At 37.5% G+C, this 24,034-nt stretch overlaps 1 protein-coding gene across 1 annotated transcript in view; it reads right to left on the minus strand.

The window, feature by feature from the left end:
* Positions 1–24,034, minus strand: part of LOC145672047 (phospholipid-transporting ATPase ABCA1-like) — a 242,611-nt gene that overhangs the window by 126,424 nt on the left and 92,153 nt on the right. The window contains exons 16-18 of the mRNA XM_081741259.1: positions 9,324–9,545; positions 4,926–5,130; positions 1,178–1,285 (exon numbers count right to left, since the gene is read on the minus strand). Of these exons, the coding sequence (XP_081597385.1) occupies positions 1,178–1,285; positions 4,926–5,130; positions 9,324–9,545 (535 nt within the window). The remainder of the gene's footprint in view (positions 1–1,177; positions 1,286–4,925; positions 5,131–9,323; positions 9,546–24,034) is intronic.

Here is a 24,034-nt window from a genome sequence, read left to right on the forward strand (position 1 = left end):
CAAATATACGCCATTTAATTATGCAGAAGTTATTGCCTGACAATTATTTTGAACTTGCTTTTAGACATACTTAATACGTCTACTACATGAAATCTAATCATTTCGTTATATGAAGCACACATTCCCCACAGAGGAGACTTATGTAAGATGTTAATTCTTGCTTTTCTACAATAGAATGTCCTGGTATTTGCTATTTCAGTCTTACCTGTTGGGACACATAATAACACTTCTGAAACTAATTCTGGACAGTCAATTTTACTGTTTAATAATTTATGTAAGTACAACAAATCAAAAACCCATCTCCTTTCTTTCTAATGTTTGAAAACCAACATTTGTTAGTAAGTCTTCATACGGGACATACTTCGGGTAGAAACCGATTTCCTTGTACACAAACATTTTTAAAAATTTTACCTGTATGTTTTCTATTGCATCAGAGTATTTAGTGACATTTGGTGTCCAAACAGTACAACAGTATTCTGATTTTGACCTCACATACGAAAAATATAACCTTATAAACGTTGATTCTTTGTACAAATCCTGTCCTATCCAATAAATTAAACCTAGGTTTCTATATGCGTTACTTGTTACCGCGTCAATGTGTTGAGCAAAGCTTAGTTTGCTACCAAATGTAACTCCTAGATCTTTGATAGTATTTAGAGTAGACAAGGAAGTGCCACTGACTCTATACATAAAGTTAATTGGATTTTCTTTCCTCATGAAAGATACAGATTTACATTTCTTATTTATTCTTATCACACCATAATTGAACTCTCTGTAGATCCTGTTGAAGTTTCACGCAGTCATCAATTGAACTTACTTTGGAGTATAATCTGAGATCGTCAGCAAAAAGAAGAACTTGAGAAGTTGTAATACACAGAGGAATATCACTAATAACAAGAAGCAGCTACAGGGGACCTAGATTACAACCTTGAGGGACTCCTGATAGAGTATTGAACTTTTCAGCTGGTACTTTTTTCAAGTATCTCCATTAAAACTTATAAGTACCGTACTTGAATGTGTACCATTTGACTTAGTTTAGTTCTACATATGTAAATCCAACTATTCTTTTCCGCTTTAATATTTGAACGAATTTAGAATCGACAGTTTAAGCTTCGTATCTTGCATGATCAAAGATGTTACTGATAAATTACCAATTTCTTTACAACTTCCTACGTACCTTCGATCTGTTCAATGGCGTCATCTTTTGGCCGCGATTCCAATCTGTACGGACACCAATATGACCGCTGTATAGGAAAATACCATTGCTCTGGAATACCATATTCTCCTACAAAAGAACAAAGAATATATTCCACGTAAACTGATCAGATACTTACAGTGAAGGTAATCCCTGCGCACAAATCATCATACAAAATCAACCAACACATTATAGGATGTTTCCCATCATACTAACACGCCTCCAAGAGGGTTGCATTATAGAACCACACCATCGGCCCTGTCTATATCGTTGTATAGGATAAATAATGTATTCGTAAATACAGTAAAGTCACGATTATCCGCGAGTGCTGTGAACATTTTTTTAACCCTGCTGCAGTCGCGCTCAATTATTTTTCATAAGTAGTCGCGCTCAATTATTTTTCATAAGTAGTCGCGCTCAATTATTTTTCATAAGTAGTCGCGCTCAATTATTTTTCATAAGTAGTCGCGCTCAATTATTTTTCATAAGTAGTCGCGCTCAATTATTTTTCATAAATAGTCGCTGCAACTGACACTCCGCATGCAAATACGTGTTATATGTTCTAAAACGTAAAAAATAAACTGCATTGTAAAAATCAATATTTCCAACAATAGTGCACGTTTCGAAGTGCAACTCTACTTGGATAAACAGAAGTCGATTGTTGTACGGTGTGAAAAACAGGAATTGGGAAGAGTGATTTGCGTGGTAGTAGATTACATTTATTTTTCACTGCGAAGCAAGAGTCCGCGGGCGATCATTGGAAAGCTAATTACGAACCAAAATTAATATATATATATATATATATATATATATATATATATATATATATATATATAAAAGCCAACAATCGGGAAAATACAATTTGCATTACAGTGCGAAGATCGAAAATTACAGACAAGTTTACAGTACTTTTTTTTTTTTTTTTGTTTACTGTTCTTTATTTTAGTGATTTAGACGTAGAGGTGTTTTAAAAAAGTTTTATTATGTTTCTTGTACAATAAAACACAGTTTTTATGCTGAAATTTTGCTCTCACCATGTTTGAACCTAATTTTTAGTCATTTTTCGGGTTATTCGTGATTTTTGCTATCTGCGGTGCAGTTGCCAGCCAATTTCGCGGATAATCGGAGCTTTACTGTATATAGTTTTATTTAAATACTGGAAAATCATATTGTACAGCTCAAAACAAAATCATTGATATATACATGAGAATAGCTATCCTCTGATTGAGAAAGTAATTATAGGATGCTGCCACATGTGTAACTAAGGGTTGACGTTTGTATTCTCGTACTTAGACGCAATGTTAAGGAAATGCAACCGGATGGGTATTACACATGCCTCCTGGTATTACGGCCTTCGTGTTTTAAAATGAACCGTAACAAACTGAATCTTCTATGACATTTAATATCTTCACAAGAGTGTACTTGACGAAAATAACTCGTAGAAAAAAGCTGAAAGGTCAGTAAATATTAATGCTGTTAAAGTCATTTGAATAATTTGTCAGCTGTTATTTGAATATTCGAATAACGAATATACGTGCATGAGGTTGGTAGTGTTATCAAATGGCAACGAAAATTAACCGGTATTGGGAGGGTTACGTAATGACCCTTGTCAATACTAATTCAGGGACAATGAATTGACCCTGTGTATTCGTATGTACACATTGTGGAACAGTGTCGGGAGAGTGGATGAACACTCGGGGTGACGACTGCGAAAGCTATTGTGGCCCGTTACACACAACAGGCTCACCTTGCGAAACATTCACTCACGACCACCACCAGGAGAAAGGCTGTAAGCAAAGTGATGCCCGTAGTGCTAAGATGGGCCACAGATTCCACCTTCGCACCGTCAACTGTGAACAAAACAATTCGCAAGCAACTCAGGTTGAAGTGTGTGCAGAAGGTCTGTGTACACCACCTGCTAACGAGTCACATTGTCGAACGTAGGACGAACTGCAGGAAACTGTAGTATGAAAAGTACCTGCGGGTTCCAAATGGAAGAAAGTTGTCACAGTGGATGAATCATATGTCCATCTTACTGCTGGTGGTCACATTCGGGCGATCACATACAGTGACATTGACGGCAAGGGGCACAGCAACTTCGTTCGTCAGCAGGGAAAGTTTCCCTCGTGACTTTATGGTTGTTACGTTATTCGGTTATGAGGGTAAGCTGTTGATACGCAAGGTGGACAAAAACGTGAAGGTGAATGCAAGATACTTCCAAAAATCCATTCTGACACCTATTTATTGGAGAGACATCCCACAATTGTATGGAATGGATGCAAACCAGATGATGATCCATATTGACAAAGCTTCGAGTCATGTCGCCAGAACATCACTATGATTTTATCAGGAAATGACAGAGGAATTCGTGTCATTCCGTTTGAAGACATTCCTGTGAAAGTCCAGATGCCAGTCCAATGGATTTTGCGCATTTGGACTGTTGAAACGACGTCTTCAACATCGCCGGTCACGCAACCTGGATGGTCTATGGAAAGCGTGGGACATAATTCCCATGCCTATCCTAGGCCGAAGCTTGCTGCGATGGAAACTGCGATGTCGTGTGATATCCACAATGCTAGGGTCCAATAAAACATTTTCGGTGGTGGCGGCATGATATCATTCAAGGTGAGTACCCATCAAAAATGGTCGGATACAAGGCGAAGAACCTTCTACATCATTTATCTCGTTTAAGCGTTTTGCCCGAGGACAGGCTCTAACCCATTTATTTAACACAACTAGATACAGCCACGAAAAATGACACAGCAGCCGATATGGTACCAGTACCTTTTTCCCATAATTAAAAATACTATGCGCAAAACTATGATTAGCAGACTGGAATAAAGGGTCATTTTACTTACTGAAAATTCCTTGAACTTTCAAGGTTTCCGATCAGCCCTGGTGCCAAAACCTTGAAAGTTATGGAATTTTCAGGAATCGGAATATAAGTGAGAGTGCTGCTAAAATTCCTGAGCCTGTTAGTGTATTGTATGGAATGAAGGGATGGATTGATCGCTAGGATTGAGTACCACACATTGAGCGAAATATCTCAAATGGTAGAGCGTTGGCTTCGCATTCGGGAGCTCGTGGGTTCGATTCCCGCTGCCGACCATCCTGCCTGGGTTTTTCCAGGGTTTTCCTGTTCAACCAGGCAAATGCTGGGATGGTACTTACTAAATAGACCCTGACCGATGCCTGCCCAAATCCTTTCCATTGTTATTGTTGTTGTTAGATATCCAGTATAAAAATGGCCTCAGCTGTATCTGGTGATTGTTAAATAAATAAAATAAATAAATAAAATTATATTATGTCTTCCGACTTCTCATAGCATCAAGAGGCCAGATTTTTAACACCGACGTACAATTAATAAAATATTAATTTAAGTTCATTTTAATTTTACAGTAAAACACTGACATTTCACTTTTGAATACAGTAAACTTTCAAGATTTTTTTTGTATCATATGGTCAAACCAATACACAACTAAACGGTACTTAAAATAACCGATCACTTCCTTCATAAGAGTTTCAACGTACTACCTTGCTATGAGGTCCAATGACAAATGCCTTTCTTATCTTGAAATTTATATACTAATTAATTAATAAAAACGAAAACTGGGAAACAGAGATACTTTCTAAGAATTTTGAGACAATACAGTTCCAATTATTTTGGAATAGGTTTGTATTCTGTAGCCTCTCTCCTGCTGTATTATCCAATGTTAAGTTTTGCACTTACCTGGAAATACCGCTTCTATATACCAGGTAAAAATCACATACAGGAAACCATCAACGATCATCATGATCATGCACGATCCCAAATGAAATTGGTCGCCGTCTGCAGGACTCTGCCACACATTTTCCCACTGAGCTCCAACTAATATTTGTTCATATGCAGCAATGTAGAAGCAGCCATACCCAAATGCTACATTTGACATTAAGCACTGGAACAAGATTTATATAACATGCAGAGCTTTTCTTAAATAATACAACTGTATACTACAGAGAAATACATGAAAATATAATTGCTGATACATGCTATAGAAAATAACTGACATACCAGCAATTCCTTTAAACATGAAAATTGATGGTTGTTCATACAAATGGAAGAGCCTTTTTGCTTAGAGGAGTTTAATTATAATGGTATATATTAAAAAGAAATTAAAAACGTCAACTGCAAAGTACAAATTTCATGTTAACTTTATACTTTTTCCAAGAAGTCGAGCTTGTTGCAGTTTTAAGAAATAAGGATTTTTATTTTACCCTCAGAAAAGTTTTAAAGACAAGGACATATTTTCAGTTTAGCAATTTTTACATCTCGATATAGTATCAACACACAATGAAACTAATAGACTGAAATACAACTAAGTCCTATTTAAACTACTCGCTGAGCAAAGCAATACGTTTATTGTAAGAAATATTAACGTGTAACAGTTTCAACAACTATCTACTTGGCTTCATCAGACGCTATCTCGTCGAATGTACCGTCAACGACTGAGAAGGTGGAAAAGCAGGGGCGTCATTTAGAGAGGGCAAGAGGGGGCAATTGCCCCCCTCAACAGAAGTCTGAAATGACGCTCCTGGGCATATACCAAGTTTAATTAAAATGAAGTAAGTTTTACGAGAGTTATGATGAAACAGACAAACAGACAGACGTTTGAGTTGAGTTGATTTTAGTTTAGCGTCCCTTTCATCAGCGAGGCTATATGAGACGTGGACCTACTGATTAACGTGGAATCCGAACCACATGAGCTCCCGCTGGGAATCGAACCCGGGTCTCCCGCGCCAAAGGCGCGTACGCTAATCGCTTAGCCACGAGGGAGCTCAAACAGACAGACGGACGGAAACACAAATTCTGGTTGAGTCAGCTGGCAGACACTTGCTATTTCATTTCAATTACTTGTAATTTAGTTTCGGATGAAAGTTTCTTTTTTATATTTTATTAATGGAAAGAAATCTAGAACATCCTTACTTTTGATCTCCCTAGGTAGAATCATACCTGCAGCCTTATATTGTTAACTTAGAAAAGAATAAGAATAAATCTAACAGAATGACACCATATATAAAACTCTAATACTACAAGTAATGGCTGTTCCTTTGACGAAAGGAAAAAAGTAAATACTACAAGTAATGGCTGTTCCTTTGACGAAAAATAAAAAAGGTGCACTTGACGAAGATTCAAACATGGATCAGCTGATGTTTCTAGGTTAGAACGTTATCCACTACGCCACATACTTTGACAGATGGTTATTTTTTTAGCTATACACTTTAAACATTCAGCTTGTGACTTTTGTTTCTGTCGTCTTACCATATAACAGTTTCTCTGCTTTCCATGCTTATCACATTGTTCATGTTCTTTATTGTGTAAATTGCATTTGGGAACGTAATATATTTTGCTGTTTTACCAGGATTTGTCATTTAGGGAGGGCAGGAGGGGGCAATTTTCCCCTCCCCCCCAAGAGTTTGAGGTTTACGTATACTTTAATCGATTGTCTACTAATATATTAGTACAAAACGTGAAAGTCTTACGTCAGTGGCGCTCTTGCCCCCCTCAAGCGAAGTCTGAAATGGCGCCCCTGTGGGAAAGGTCATGAAACACATTCAACGGAGGACAGACAGGTCAAAGCTTATTATTTTTTTCATAAAATCTTACTTTGGAACCTAGCTATCAAGGATTAACTGTTTCCTCGAGGAATGGAGACAGGTAACCTCCTCTCAAAGATTTAACAAGATAATTACGTTTGCGTATTACGCATGCATTGCCAATACACTAGGTTACCATAACCTTGCAATTCAAATCCTATTGTAACCCAATTTACACGAATTTTTATCTGAAGTGAATTTACATGAATTTTTCTTCACATTACGAAATAAAACATTTTACATTATTATTGCAGAATTACTTTTTGTTTTCTTTCTAACTTTATTGTAAGTTTAATTCTTAATTAGCAAGAAACTGTTTTCACTAAAAGCACTCAGATGCTAAATCTTACCATGAATGTTTCAATAAAGGGATATTACCTTCTTCAGCACAGATCCTTTCAGAAATTAACGTTACTTGAACTGCATCTCTGTTGATTACAACATTGAAATATTTGCACGAAAAATTAAAAACTTCTGGAAGTACGCAAGTTATTTATACAACAAAGGAAAATCAACAGTGATTTACTGTGCCAGCCGAGTATTAATTTTTTGAAAGAATTCGTGCTGAAGAAAGCAATCACTTTTTGCTGAAACGTTCACGGTGAAATTTACTATCTATATACTTTTGGTGAATACAACTTTAGTTAGTATTGCAGATAATTCTTTACAAATATCAGTCCTCAGTGAACATGGAGGTGAGTACTAAAAGGATAAAGTACTGTAACCCAATTTTGCATACCATCTGATTGCGTTAGTGTTTTAGTTTCACTGTAAGTGGAAGCAACAGGCTTCCACTTATACATTCCTTTCGATTCTAAGTCAATGATTCAATGAATAGCATCCTTTGATTCAGTTAAAGATAAAAAATAGCTTGAGTTTTCCGGATTAAATAGTTTCTCAATTTTCTTAGATGAAAACACTGCAATTTTAATTTCCCATTTGAGATCGAATTGCGTACAAAGAATGATCGCGCTCTTACCAATGGTATACAGTCCACGCTTGAATTAACTTCCAACTGCACTTTTCATACTTATTTGAGAACGCGAAATCCAATGGAATAATGCATATATGAGGGCAATTTGAAGAAAAAAAAAATCCGTTTGCGCCCGTGCGAGAAATAGCTGGAAAGAGTGACGTCAGTCCTGTAAGGCTGTGTGCGGTAGTTCAGTAGATAGTTAACAGTGGAAGGAGAAGGTTTACGTTGCAGTTCACTCGTCTCCTATGATAACTGAAAATGAATGTTCTAATAGAAAAAAAAACTGCCAAATGTGAAGTGCGTGCGGCAATACGATTTCTGGGTGCGAAAAAAAAGTTTCGGCAGCTGCGATTCATCGTGAACTGTGTGGTGTTTACAGTCCAAACATGATGAGTGAAGGTGTCGAACGTGAATGGTGTCGCATGTTTAAAACTGAACGAACTGACGTGCATGATGCGGCAAGAAGTGGACGCCCATCCGTACTAATGAACTCGTGCAGGCAATGAACTTGGCTACACATCTTCAGGCACAAGAAACAGTCGCACCGCTTCGACAGTGACAATGCGCTTTACAATACTGTTAGCGTGTTGCTTCATTCCTTTTGCAGAAGGAATTTCAAACCTTGTAAAATGTTGAAAAGTGGTTCAATTTGAATGGTGAATATCTTGAAAAGTAATGTAATGTTGTACTTTTCTACACGGTCAAGAGAAAATCCAAAAGTTTGGATATTCATATTTATTTTTGTCTCAAAGTTGACACATCTATATTTATTTATGTCCAAAAGTTGGAATGTTTATATCTATTTATATTCCAAAGTTGGTATATTTATTTGTGTCCCAAAGTTGGGATATTTATTTGTCCCCAAATTGGGATATTTATATTTATGTCCCGAAGTTGGGATATTTATATTTATTTATGTCCCAAAGTTGGGATATTTATATTTATTTATTTGTCCCAAAGTTGGGACATTTATTTATTTACGTTCCAAAGTTGGGATATTTATTCATTTATGTACCAAAGTTGGGATATTTATATTTATGTCCGAAAGTTGAGATATTTATATTTATTTATGTCCTAATTTTGAAGTCACTTTTCTCCTGAACCCATGGACAGGTATGTTAAAAAATAGCTCCACTGGATTCCGCGTCCTCAAGTGAGTATAAATAGCACAATTAGAAGCTAATTCGTGTGTGGCCATTTTTACCATTAGCATGAGAAGTAGTTGAGTTGAGTTGATTGTGAGTTTATCGTCCCTTTCAGCAGCGAGGCTATATGAGACGGGACCTTCTGATTAACGTGGAATCCGAACCATTTGAGCTCCCACCGGGAATCGAACCCGGGTCTCCCACACCAAAGATGCGTACGCTAACCGCTTAGCCACGAAGGAGCTCATGAGAAGTAGTTCTCTAATACCTGCAAGAGAAGGATAAAGTACGTCAAAACAAAACAATATTAGAAACGTATCTTCTAACAAGAAATTACACAAAGGTATTCTGTAACAAGTATAGTTATACTTACAAGGAACACTTTGTGCACATATGTCAAGCTCTCCTCCCACATTACGGAAAAAGGGTACGGCAGGTAGAACACAAAAAACAAAATTCCCCCCACAGCAGCTGAGAGATTAGCCCTCGAGAAGAACGTGGAGAACATGAAGCTTTTCATAATGGTTGCGAATGCAAAACACAAGAGAAACACAAAGATCACACTCGCACTGGAGTTTTCTGTAATTCCTCCGTACTGAAAAGGAAAAACAAAACAGGATTATTTACAACACCTATATATGATTTTATACCTATTTATGATGTTGATCATCTGAATACAGCAGACATATACATACATTGCGTAGATTTACATAATTTTTTCTTCTAATACTGTTTCTTCAAAAATGAAACCGGGTCTTATATTAATTTGTTGCCCAAAATATGGAATAGAAATCATTTTAAAAAAGACGCTGTGCCTGTCAACTCGGAGCGTAACCGTTAGTAACGTGTTCTATAATTGTTGCGAGAAACTCGAAAAATAAATTTTTGTTGACAATTTTATGATAGGGCTTATTCTTGGAGTAGGGTAATTTGATGAACGATGCTCGGCCTTTTTTAATCAGGTCTTATTTTCAGGAAACCACAAGTATATTTTGCCTAACTTTCTTGCTGCCGGCATCTTCGCAGGAACGAAATTAATTGGAATAAAACTTGAGCTTATATTCTTCATTTTGTTGCGTACTTCTTTTTTGTAAAGCTATACAGACAAGTACATATCTTCTTTTTTATTATTTTTATATTTTCTTTATATTTAACCTAAAACTGTGTAGAACATAAAATTTATTCTTAAAACAAACAAACACACACACACATACAAACTCTCTCTCTCTCTCTCTCTCTCTCACACACACACACACACACACACTCACTCATTCACTCTCTCTCTCACTCCCACTCTCTCTCACTCACTCACTCTCCCTCTCTCTCTCCCTCTCTCTCTCACTCACTCTCTCTCCCTCTCTCTCTCACTCACTCACTCTCCCTCTCTCTCTCTCTCTCTCTCTCTCTCTCTCACTCACTCACTCTCTCCCTCTCTATCACTCACTCTCTCACACACTCTCACTCACTCACTCTTTCTCTCACACTCACTCACTCTCTCTCTCTCACACACTCACTCACTCACTCACTCACTCACTCACTCACTCTCTCTCTCTCTCTCCCACTCTCTCTCACTCACTCTCTCCCTCACACTCACTCACTCACTCTCTCTCTCACTCTCTCCCTCTCTCTCTCTATCACTCACTCACTCACTCTCTCTGCAACTCATGGCCCACGGGTCACAGGTGGCCCGAAGTGCTCCTTGCTGTGGACCTCGCCCGTTTCAAAAATTAAGTACTATAACATGAAACTGGATTGAAAAAGAGAAAACAATCAACGTTCCATGTTGTGCTCACTAAGCTTCAAGAGACGTAAAGTGAATTATTATGAAAGAATTGGTGAAATTATACTGTGGAAGAAAACGGAGAAACCCCGAGAGAACTCTCAAACGCAATATTCTCCACCGCACTCACATGGCCTTGCATCGAACCAACCACCCTTCGCATCACAGGTAAGTGCTCTATCACTGAGCTATGTCCTATACGAAACTCAATTAAGCACACCAGTTCTACCGCATTAAAACTTGCTGGCCATGAGTGCCATTAAACTTATTACTGTGGCCTGCAGTGTCTGATAAGATGAAGACCCCTGTCGTAGGGAAAAAGGACAGCAAATCGTGGATGAAGCGATTTCTCCATTTTCAATGAATCGTTTATCAGGGTGTCTATTAAAATTCCATAATGAAATTTCGTGACTTTTTCGTGACCTTTTCCTCCTCAAACCATAAAATTTAGTAACATTCTCAAGAGCGAATTGGGCCGAATTTTCATGCATGTGATAAAAGCGTGGTTTGTTTGCGATTTGGTAGCATCTAAAGCCCACCAGACATATTTTTAGTAGTGAATTTCGACGTTTTATAGAACAAAATTTTCCAATCTATTCTTATATTTGCACAGATAAAAAAAAATCGTGGCCTAAAAGCTAAATTCGTGACTTTTTCTTGACTTTCATGACCGTTTTCTGATTTCGTGATTTTTTCGTGACTTTCGTGACCGATAGACATCCTGTTTATAGTTTCGTGGCACTAAAAGTGCAACTGAAATGTCATGTCACAACACCGTGTTGTGGGGTTTTCTCGGGATTCTCCCATTTCCTCCCACTTTCTTTATTCCACCATTTTCATTCATTTCTCATCATCACCGTCTCCTTTAGCCTAGTTGGCATAAAGATGGGACGTAAATCTTTAAAATTTCATTTCATTTTCATGTTTTAAAAATGTCACATGCATCGTGAACTAAAATATTAATACTAATTTAAGCAGAAAAATAAAAAAATGAAAATGAAATTAAATATTTATATTTTACGTCCCACGATTATGCCAAGACGGTGATCATGAGAAATGAATGAAAATGGTGGAATGCAGAAAGTGGGAGGAAATGGGAGAATACCGAGAAAACCCACGCACACGGTGTTTATCCACCACAAAGCTCACTTGGCGCGAGCTGGGATCGAACATGGACCTCACGTACCAGAGGTAAACACTGGCCCAAGTGGGAAAATAAATGTATTAATATTACACATGGAGAACCTTTATGGCCTGCTAGTGTAGCCGTTTGGGGTAATTACATGCGATATTAAGGGGAGTGTTGTATGTTTCTTGAATATCCTGTAAAACATGTTCGGGCGGTTACATGGGCGCCTTGTAGGGTCACTATCACCTTATACCAACTTTGGACCAAAGATAATTGAATTTCTACTCGGTGTTATGTAAATACACCTTCACTAGTGCATATGCCTATACTGTTACGTATAAATATAAGATATTTTCTAACTTTTCCTACAAACGCCCGAACGTCTGGGAAAATATAATCTACATAACACTTCGTCCTAGGACTATCCTTCCTTTTCCGTCTGATAATGAATGATAGTTTGAAGGAAGCAATCTCATAGCATCAGAACTTTTTCAGCTGTTTTATATACCGTATATATAATAGGGTGCATCGAATTTCCACTTTTTTTTTAAATCAACTTACCCTTAGTGATATTTTTTTGCGAAATGGGATCCATATAATGTATAAAAAATTGCAAGTCGATTGGTCAATATCTTTAGGTGCCACCAACGGCCGAAAATTTTTAAATTTTGTTAAAAAATAAATGTTATTTTTAAAAAATGTAAAATATGTACTTTTATGAAATATGGTTATCCTATGTGGTTTTGTTTCTGTAAAAAGTCTATATTTTACGTGAAAAAAAAATTCAGCTTGATGAGTCAAGTCATTCAGGTGCCACCAGTGGCTTAAAATATGGACAAATGTGTCCCTACTTTTTTCATTTCTTAAAATTAAGTTGCGTTGTTTGTGATTCATCTGGATCGTTAATTAGATAAGAAAGATTTAGTTTTACCCCTGCAGCTCTTTGCTTATTTCCAAACATTAATGATGGAAATAACCCAGAACTCACCATGAGGAGGTGGCTGCAGTTCGAGTTTCGCCCACCCTTATATACTAATGTTGCATATGGCAGTGCAAGTTCATATCGTTACTCTTTTACCTCAAAAAAAAAAAAAAAAAAAAAAAAAAAAAATTGTATTTAATTCTGGTATGTTTTTTCTTGACTGTAGTGTTGCTGGGACAAATCTATGTCATGCTTCTTGCCCACATACCGCTGATGCCGCTTGTCACCAACTTCACCATTCTTTCTACAGCGCGAGTGTGACAGGGTAAGGATGTAATAGATTTATCAGCCATTGGAGCCGTCCTTACATTTTCTCTTAGCTTCTGCAGGCTCAAGCGTTTTGTCAGTGGTGGCTCCATCAGCGTGCATATTGACCAATTAATCATATCAACATAGTTTGCCGCTTCTAAGTTGATTTCAGGGATGACGAATTCTCGTACCGGTACGCGATCACCAGATTGAGTCGTTTGTCTTGCTTTTAGGACTCGCCTCCAGCCGAGCTCTCGTACGTTAGCATCTTGGTCAGTCAACATTGATAGAAATAGGTTCTCAGGATGACCGTACCACGCATTTCTACGGATCACTGGATGAATTTTCCTGTATTTCGCTTTCATGTGGCGAGAAGTCGTGATAAGTTGCCACAAATGACGAGCTCCTTCTGCACACGGTGGATTACGGATCACAGCAAACCAGAGTGGCGCATAGACCATCATGATATACTAGACGATGGTTTTAAGTTCATTAGTACGTTCTTTTGTTCCTACGTACAAATGTAAGACTCTATTTGCTGTAGTTAGCCATCTAGCTTGATGAATTTTACCAGGCTTCATGTGAGCTAACCCAATGGGGCATTCTCCTGAAGAAACCGATTGGCAGATATTCAGCAAATATTTTTGATCCGTGCTTAATGAATCCTTAGTGAAGTTGAGTTCCCAGTCTACTGGCACGGGCTGAAAACTCTGGAGTGGCAACTCTTCGCAGGTTGGAAGTGCTGATCCTATTGGTCCTCTAAATGTATTTGGTCCAGTAGACTTGCCGTCTATGAATTCAATCAAATGTCGAAATGGGAGCTCATTCGTGTGTATCATACAGACGATTCTCTGAAGGGGTTTGTTCAGGAAGACTTCAATATGTGCCATCGCACCGTTCTTCTGACCAGTGTTGGTAGTAGTACCGTGGCAACCCAAAATAACCAGATCTGATAGGAGGATATTTTGATGAACAAAGAACTTTGTGATGGCAACCCGTATGCTCTCTTCTCTTCCAGATAAAGAAGAGACGTGGCCAAGATAGTTCGATCTTAGCTCTTGTAGCAGTACGTAGTGATCTTTTTTCATTATTCGGTGGTTAATGCCGTCTTTAGTCTCAAGAGTGAGAGTCTGATTCTTTCTTCCGTCGAAATATAACGCTTTTACTTCGGTCGATTCAATCGATGCACTAGCCTCTTCAACTTTGGCGTTTCCTACGGATTTCTTCTCTCTCCGAATCTTACTTTTGTCGATCACTGTCTGCTTATGAACTGGGGGAACCAGTCCGATATCTACCAAAAGCGACGAAGCGATAATTGCGGCCTTGCGGTCTGATATATTACATCTATATACTGCATTGGAGAATGTCGATCACCTAACTTTCATTTGATAGAAGGGCTAGTCTTCTTTCTTTTAAGCGCAGGAAGAAACCTGACAGTGGAATCTGACTCTTCTCCCGTTCGTTTTGTAAAGGGACACTATCGTTTTGTCTTCCGGAACTACAAATTTCGGACCTCGATTTTTTTTCGCAATAAATGTTTGACACGTTTCTGTGTCTCCTTTCTATCAAGTCCTGCCATACCCATCTGTCGGGTGGTTCTCTGGTCAATTAAAAATGAAACCTCCAATTTAGGCACTTTCTTCTCTCTCGCACAAGTGCAAGCAACCGGGTCGATGCATTTACAAGAAGCGATATCAAACAAAGTTTTGCTGGCGAACGCCTGGAATTTTGCAACTTTGGAAGCAAAGGAAACGGGTTTGTCCTTGAACTTTTGCAGCTGACGGACGTTTTTGTGATATGTATAATATAAAATCAACGCTATAACCCGTTGCTCGCTCAAAATAGCTGCACCGCTGATTGATGCATTTTCCCAAATTTGAATTACTTTCCTTGCCACTGAATGAGCTAGCACTTTAGCAGAGGGGTCTTTCTGGCACGCTGTATCCCATTTCGTGTTCTCTCTTTCCCACAATAATTGCTTAAGGATATCAGCGATTGTTGGAAGCTAACTAAAAATGAATTCCGCAGGGGATCCAATGACATTATGGACAAAGTTCCTTACATTCAAACGTGACTTCTTTTTAGGTGACATCTTTACGGACACTTGATAGTTTATTCACTAAAAGCAATTTTGAACAGTTAGACACTTTTGTCAATGCAAGACCTCAACAAACTTGCCGCACCATTGGAATGACGAACTGACACATTCAATGACTGCCGATAAGCACAAGTATGACGCAATCCTTCAAAAACACACACAAATGCACATGTATTTTCACTTAAACACAATCAGCAACGTAAACAGTTTCCACATCAAACACCAATTTTTCTGTCTAGAAAGCAACACAAAATTACTCCTAATCTTATCTGCAGACACACTAACAATGAGTCACTTTTTTCTTTTCTCTCGATGCTACTCCACTTTTAATTTTACGACAAACTCGCTTTTGGGCGACTTCATTCTATGCAGTGCAGGTGTTTTATCGCAAGGAGTTTTATCTACAAAAATAATCATTTATTTTTTCGCGCTACGAACATAAGCTGGACAACTACTGGTATGTGTCTTATTTGATAACATTCATTCTACTATAAAGTCTTTTTTTTTTTTTTTTTTTTTTTTTTACCTTGATTGCCCCATTTCTTACCTAATTAGCTGTTTATAAGAGACGAAAACTCGATTTTTTTTTTTTTTTTTTTTTTTTTTTTTTTTTTTTTTTTTTACAAAACACTGAATAAAATATATTTTGGAGGCGTTTCGTCCAAATTTTAAGACGCTGGTGGCACCTGAAGGACTTGACCTATCAAGCTGAAATTTTTTTCACGTAAAATGTGTACATTTCTGCCAAAAATAACTACTAAGGATAAAATGTTTTCGTAAAAGTAAATATCTATAATTTGTTTTTAAAAAATGTATTTTTTAACAAATTTTTGAAACTTTAGGCCGTTAGTGGCACCTAAAGAAATTAACTAATCGGCGTGCGATTTTCTATATGACATATAGAGACCATTTCGCAAAAAAAAAAAAAAAAAAAAAAAATCACTAAGGGTAAGCTGATTTCAAATAAAGTGGAAATTCGATGCACCCTAATATATAAGCGCCTCATTTTTATCGAAATGTACAGCTAAAATTCTTAAGAGGCACTTATTATCGTATGAAACATTTTTACGATAAATGCACGTCAAACGATAGAACTGACAAAAGAAACAAGAAAGAGGAAAAGAGTGATTTGATGTAAGGTCATTATTAAATCGTAAAGTACTGCCGTTGTTAATAATTCTGTGTCAAAATAACGAGGGAAAACGAAAACAATAAAACTGGCCTGAGAATCTTCATAACGTACGGGTCTAATATTGATTGTTTAATTTTCAGTTCATAATACTGTTTGTTCAGTTCATAAATCATATTCACGAAGAAATTAAATGTCGACTAAAAGCAGGGAATTCGTGTTACTATTCGGTTCAAAATCTCTTGTCGTCGCGAATTCTGTCGAGGAATTTGAAGCTTAAAATATATAAAACGATAATTATGCCTGTTGTTCTGTATGGCTGCGAAACATGGTCACTTACTCTGAGGGAAGAGCATAGACTGAAAGTATTTGAGAACAAGATCCTGAGACGAATATTCGGACCCAAGAGGAACGGGAATGGGAAATGGCGGAAACTTCATAACGAGGAACTACATAATTTATACGGATTACCCAACATTGTTAGGGTCGTCAAGTCTAGGAGGCTTAGGTGGGCGGGTCATGTAGCTAGAATGGAAGAAAGTAGAAACGCTTTCAAAGTCTTTACTGGAAGACCAATCGGAAAACGACCATTAGGAAGACCTAGGCGCAGATGGGAGGACAATATTAAGATGGATCTCGCAGAGATTGGAATACAAAGTAGAAAGTGGATCCAGTTAGTTAAGGATAGAAGTCAGTGGAGAGCTTTTGTGAACGAGGCATTGAACCTCCGGGTTCCATAGGCCATAGAGTTAGTTAGTTAGTTAGTTAATACTGTTTGTACGAGCAAAATTTTTAGAATAGATAGAAGTACTACCAGTAACTGAATCTGAAAAAAATACGAGGGGCGTCCACTAAGTAACCTACCTAGACAGGAAGGGAGAGGCAGAGCATAATGACGAGCTGTGGGGAACCCCGCTGCGCAATTTGAGGTCAGTTGGAACAACGCAGCGGCCGTGAGTAGAGTCTATGTGGTCGCGTAGCGAATGTCTGTGAAGCGGCGAACAATGGATCTGCAGAAGTTAGAGAATCGCTCGGTCATCAAGTTTCTCACTAAAGAAGGGAAGGAACCAAAGGAGATCCACGTGTGACTGGTGAAAGTGCACCGGGATGCAGCATCGTCAGAATTCCTAGTCAAATATTAGTCAAAGAAATTCAAGTAGGGACGCGAGTCCATTGAGAAGGACCCCCGCGACAGGGTGTCTACTAAAATTCCAAAATGAAATTTCGTGACTTTTTCGTGACCTTTTCTTTGCCAAATCATAGAATTTCCTAACATTTTCAAGAGCGAATTTGCGAGCGAATTAGGCCGAATTTTCATCCATGCGATAGAAACGTACTTTGCTTGTGATTTGGTAGCGTCTAAAGCCGACCATAGACATTTTTGGTGGTGAATTTTGACGTTTTATAGAACAAAATTTTCCAATCTGTACGTGACCCAAAAGCTAAATTTCGTGACTTTTTCGTGACATTCGTGACTTTCGTGACCGATAGACACCCTGAGTCACCATGGATATGTGCCGCAAAGTTGAGGACATGGTCCTGCAGGATCGCCGTATAAAGGTTGCCGAGATTGCAGCAGCATGTGGTATATCCAAAGGATCCGTTCTGACGATTCTGCATAACTGCTTGGGCATGTCGAAGGTCTGTGCTCGTTGGGTCCCTAGAATGCTCACACCTGCACAGAAGCAGTGATGGCATGCAGCTGTCCCAAGACTTGTTGAACTTCTTTGAGGACTACCAGGACCAATTTCTGGCTGTGGTTTTCATGTGTTGAATCATCCTCCCTACAGTCCGGACATGACCTCTAGTGACTCTTTCCTCTTCCGAGACTTGAAGAAATACCTGCCGGAATAACGTTTTTCGTTAGACCAGCGAGGTCTAAAGGCTGTTTCCTAGTGGTTTACAGGCAACGACAAGAACTATTTTTTCTCTGGGATTTCTTCGCTGCTCACAAAGTGGCGACAGTGCATAGACCTCCATGGGGTCTACGTAGTGTTGTAAAAAAACGGTATTTTTTCTGTGAAGTTTTTTTCAATAAAAAACATCGTTCTTTTTCATGTTTTTTCCAAATGTCTGTTTTTTTTTCTGGCAACTATTACTTATTGATTTATGTTGCAGATTGAAATAATCAACAGAACTTGAGTCAAAGCCCTAGTAACTTACAAATCGTTTGTTTCTTTGTACCCATACGCAGTGGCGGCGGTTAGAAGTTAAAAGTGGGGGGGCAAGACATGATCTGAACAGTTGTATATCAGTGTTAGATTTCCTGGTTGTTTCTAACACTGATGAAAGGTTGTATAAATAAAAGGATACTATCTTTTTTCACTTAAAATATTGTATATCGTATTTCTGTTTTATTAAGTAAATTCATAAGAGCAATACAGGTAGGTACTAGCTCTTTATACTCTTAAGCAACGAAAGTGTAATAAGAGATTTGAGTTCTTGCTCATGAACATCTTAAAATTCTGTCTAGAAAATTGTGAGACAGATTATTTAATAAATTTACAAAACAAATAAATAGAAGGGATAATATTAATCATAGGAATGAATAATGACGCTTATTTTGAAGAAGTTATATTGAAACTGGGAATTAATGAAGAACTTATACTTTTGATTCCACGCATGCCATTAAATGAATGTTTTTACTTTTAGAAAATGAAATATAGTATGTACTGCAAGCATATGATATGACATTTAAAGAAATATGCAATTGCAATATTAATTGCTTCGAATTGCAATTAAAACACAATTTTGTAGTTTTCTTAACTCCACGGGGAGAAGAATAACCAATACGTACTCACGCAACGGCAGAAGAATAACCAATACGTACTCACGCAACGGCAAATATCATATGGCACCATTGCTTTCTATGAAACAATAATACATTCAAAACCATTACCAGGGTGTCCACATTCTGGAAAATAAGTCAAAGTCAGGTAAGTAAAAATGTATCAGGTGAAGTCAGGGAAATGGCAGATTGGTCAAGGAAAGTCAGTGAAAAATCGATTTAGGTCCATTGTTCAATTACTGAATTTATGAAATAGGGTTGATTTCTTTACTGTTACTATGTAAAATTGGGTGTTCTTAATGATGATATTGAAGGAGTCAGTGTTCTCTGATATAGTTGTTGAAACTAATTTTCTGCGAGAAACACATCTAACTGCATCCTAGCATATTTGCTCAAAAGGGTAAAGGCTGTTCTAGAAGAATTGCATGGTGCCAAGAGGATATCTGGACAAGTGGCTGAGAACGAGAATAAATAGTATCTCCAGCTCATAGTGAAAGCTCAGACTGAAGAATTTAAGGAAAACTCGAATGAATTCATAGCCAATGACAGAGATGGTATTGGACTTGATGAGTTTTTTACTTAATCTCAGGAAATGGGAAGAACTTCGTTGACTTATGGCCAGTTATGAAATGTGTTTTATCTTCTTTCACGGAAACGCATTTTTTTAAAGTGGTTTCACAATAAATAAAATTCTCATTGTTGACAACTTACAAGAAAAATCTCTGGTGGCTCAACGGATCATATATGATTCTGTGATGAGAATAGGTGGATCATCAATGAATTCAGTGAGAAGTTCAGTGAGACAATATCAAGTGTATTTGGAAAAGAAAGAAGATTCAGCAACAACTAAAGGAGCTAGAGGAAGAAGAGAAGATAATTAAACTGCGGAGGCAACAAGAAGGATATTCAGATCAATGAGAAGAAAACTATGTGAGAAAGGATGAAAACAAATTTCTAAATGGGTTGCATTTAACAACTGCACCAGCAAAAATATGTTTATTATATGTTTTTTTTTATTTTTTTAATAATCAGTAAAAGCATTTATGAACTGTTTATTACTATAAGCAATATTATAATGCTGTGTAATTGGTATTATAATGTGTAAGCGTATAATGTGAATTTTTTTTCATATCGTAAGTACTCTGTATACTGTACACTTTCGTTTGTAACTTTACATTTTGTGTAATAGGTAGGGCTAATCAATATCGGCACAATGTACATGTTTGTAAATTTACATTTCTTTGGAAAGAAAATTGAAAAAAGAAAGAAACAGAAGCGGAAGAGAACATGGCCAACTATGGGGAGTGTGGAAGCTGGGGTTTCTTTCTTTTTTCTATATTTTTAAGTTATCCAGGGGGGTAAGGGAAATCTGGAACTTTCGTCATGGAAAGTCAGAGAAAAGTCAGAGATATTTTCTCCAAATTGTGTGGACACCCTGTTTACATTTCCAAATGAAACTATATAAATTAGGGCGTCACGTCAAAAAAGTGGGGGGGCAACTGCCCCCTCTTGCCCCCCCCTAATCGCCGCCCATGCCCATACGAGCAAAATTGTGTGATTATTCCTTTCGGCCCCAGAGCTCCCTCGTGGCTAAGCGGTTAGCGTACGCGCCTTTGGCGTGGGAGACCCGGGTTCGATTCCCGGCGGGAGCTCATGTGGTTCGGATTCCACGTTAATCAGTAGGTCCACGTTTCATATAGCCTCGCAGCTGAAAGAGACGCTAAACTAAAATCAACTCAACTCAACTCCTTTCGGCCCCAGGTTATTTTTGGCGTTTTCCTACATTTCCAGTTAGTGACTTATTGCTCAAAAACTATTCACTCGATTGATATGGTTAAGGCCTTGTTTTTTAGAAAATAGAAGTGGTTATTTTTTGGTGTAAGTTGCATTGGATTGTTGCCAACGGGTGGGAAATTATTGAGGGAAATGTAGGGATGAAAATTTACAAAAAATTCCCTAACCGAATTTCAAAATTTTTTGTATCTAGCACCACCACTGCTGCTATATGGGTTCAAGTCACCTAAACAAATCTTTGGTGTGTTGACAAGCTACAGTGAAATCCTGAAGTCGCTGGCTTCCATTCAAAGAGGGAAAGAAAAAATTCTGTCATACACATGAAATTTTGACACTTTTTACGCCTCAGAAGCAAAAATCAATAATGCCGGGGCTACAGCTTCTCTAATTATCCTATTGAAACTTTTTATGATGCGTTCTGTAGGGCAAAGAGGAAGCTTTCAGGTAATGATACGTTTGTTTCAATGTAGCCAGTAAGAGGGTAATAATAAAGGAAAAAAGGGAAATTTTTCGAATTTTTCACCTAATAGCGGGAATTAATTGTTTTGGCTGGTGGAAATGGTGCCATCAGACAGACGAAAACTATCTGAAAATAAACCGTAGTACTCCAAGAATATATCCTACAAGTATCATGGCTATATATAACAAAGTAAGCATGAAATTAAAAAAAGATCTCATTCTACCTCAGAAATTCACCATTTTCTTATCATTTCCAGAAAATGGTTTATTGTAAACCTCAACTGTACTTCCCCTAATTATTCTAGTGAAACTTTTTATGGTGCGCTGTGTAGGCTAAGGATGAGGCTGTTAGACACTGGTACGTTTGTTCGAATATAACTAACAAGAAGGAAATAATAGAAATAGAAAAGGGAATTTTTTCCAAAACTTGCCCCTAAAATCTGGAATTAAAATTTTCTGTAGCTGGCAACACTACTATCAGACACACACAAACTATTTTAAAATAAGCTTTGGTATCCATCTAATATATCCTATAAGTATTGTGACGATATCTAATAAAGAAAGCATGTCAATAAAAAATATCTCATTCTACCTTTAAAAAAATCACAGTTATCTTTCCAATTAGAGAAACTTTCTATGGTGCGTTGTATAGAGCAAAGACGAGACTTCCAGATACTGATACGTTTGTTCCGATATAGCCAACAAGAGAAAAATAATAGAGACAAAACATATAATTTTTCCAAAATTTCCCCCTAAAATCTGGAATTAAAATTTTCTGTAGCTGGTAACACTGCTACCACACAGACGCAAATTATCTCAAATTAAACATTGGTACACCACTAATATATCCTACAAGGATTATGGCGATATTTAAAAAATAAAGTTTCTAATTACCAAAAATATATTACGGTAAACAAAAAAGTAAGGAAAAACTAGAAAAATCAAGGGTTAGAACCTAAATACGAATTTTACGTGCGCCCCCTAATTACCCCATTGTAACGATCTGTACTTACGTTTGTTAAGTAAGGACAAATGTTCGATTGGCGTAAGTTGACTTGCACTCGGACGTATAGGTACGGATTTACAAACAAAAATTTCTAATTTTTTGCCCAAATATAGGAGAATTTTAATTTCTCTAATTGGCAACACTGCGCGCAGGCCCGTCCAATTGATGTCAACAGTTATGGGGCGTTTACACTTAGTCGATTTGCGTTCGATTCAGTTGAATTGACGTCACTTTCAACTTAATCGACCGTGTAAACGGGACTTCAACTTAATCGCTTGTTGATCGAAGGCGACTAATCGACTGGCAACTGAATTAAAAGACTTTCTATTTTCTGTGGCTGAAATAATTGAACACATCCATCAATCTGATTCGGCCTAATTGCTTCGATTTAGTGGCAAATGCAGCGAGTCGATTTAGTCGTGCGACTAAATCGACTAAGTGTAAACGCCCTATTAGGTATCCATCCGAGGTATCTACCTGGCAAGTCTTGAGGATGTCTTTCTACAACGAAGGAAGCTACAGGTAAAAAAGAAGTAAAGGAAATTCGAAACTAGAAAATTCTCGAATTTTTCACTGGGGTGAAATTTGAGAAGGAAATTCGACACCAGAAGAAAAAGAAATTCATATGATAAACTATAGTCCAGCCATATTTTGCAAGAATAATATCCCGATATCTTAATTATTGTCCACACAGGAGCGGATTTAACAAGTGACACACCCGTGTGTGCCACTTTGGCCACCTGGGCCACCGAGTATACATTTGAATACATTTTTTTGACTACTAACTCGTGTTGTTGTTGTAGTTATAGTCTCGACTAATAATAATATCGTTGTAAACAATAACTTTATAAGGAAAATTTTCTCTCCTTTTTACATCTTAGTTCCAACATTGTTGGTGAGAAATGCAGGGTGTTTCAAAATAAATTTTGGGGTTTTAAGTCTTCGTAGTACTTATTACGTGTTACGTACAATTATAAGCAATGCATCAAGTAAAAGAGCACCTTAAACAGTCTTTGCTACAAGTGTTCAATGCGAGATTCATTCGTCACACGGCACACATCTAGTCGATAGGCGAGAAAGGCCCATAAACTTTCCGCCATATGGCACAAAACACATTCAATTTAGGGGAGTCTCGTTTCAACTGTACCATCTCCTGAGGATTTGCTGACGGCCAGATGCAAACATTATGAGTGTTCACATTAGCTCTTAGGTGAAAGGTCGATTTATCACTAAAGACGACACGATCCAGAAAATCTTCATTGTTATGCAGGAATATTTCACTTGCGAAATTGGCACGTAAACCGTAGTCTGTAGGCTTTAGACCTGTAGCAACTGCAAACGATAAAGACGTAATTGCAAGCGTCTCCTTAATATTCTTCACACAGACGGTTGCATTGTACAGATTCAGTCTTTATTAAAACACAAAAAGCTTTCTGATCTCTAGTCTCCATCTTTGCTACTTGCTCTTTCTAACGGCAGACAGAAGAAACAATGCATGTACATGCGTGCGTACAAAACTGTTTGAGTTGCTCTTTCATTTGATATAATATTTATAATTGTAAATTAATTGTAATAGATACTACAAAGTTTCAAAACCGTAATATTAATTTTGAAACACCCTGCATTACTTCAAATTGAGTCATCCTATATTCATGTCTTTTATATAATAT

Source organism: Thermobia domestica, chromosome 15, assembly GCF_964235325.1.
Source record: "Thermobia domestica chromosome 15, izTheDome1.hap1.1, whole genome shotgun sequence".
NCBI lineage: Eukaryota > Metazoa > Arthropoda > Insecta > Zygentoma > Lepismatidae > Thermobia > Thermobia domestica.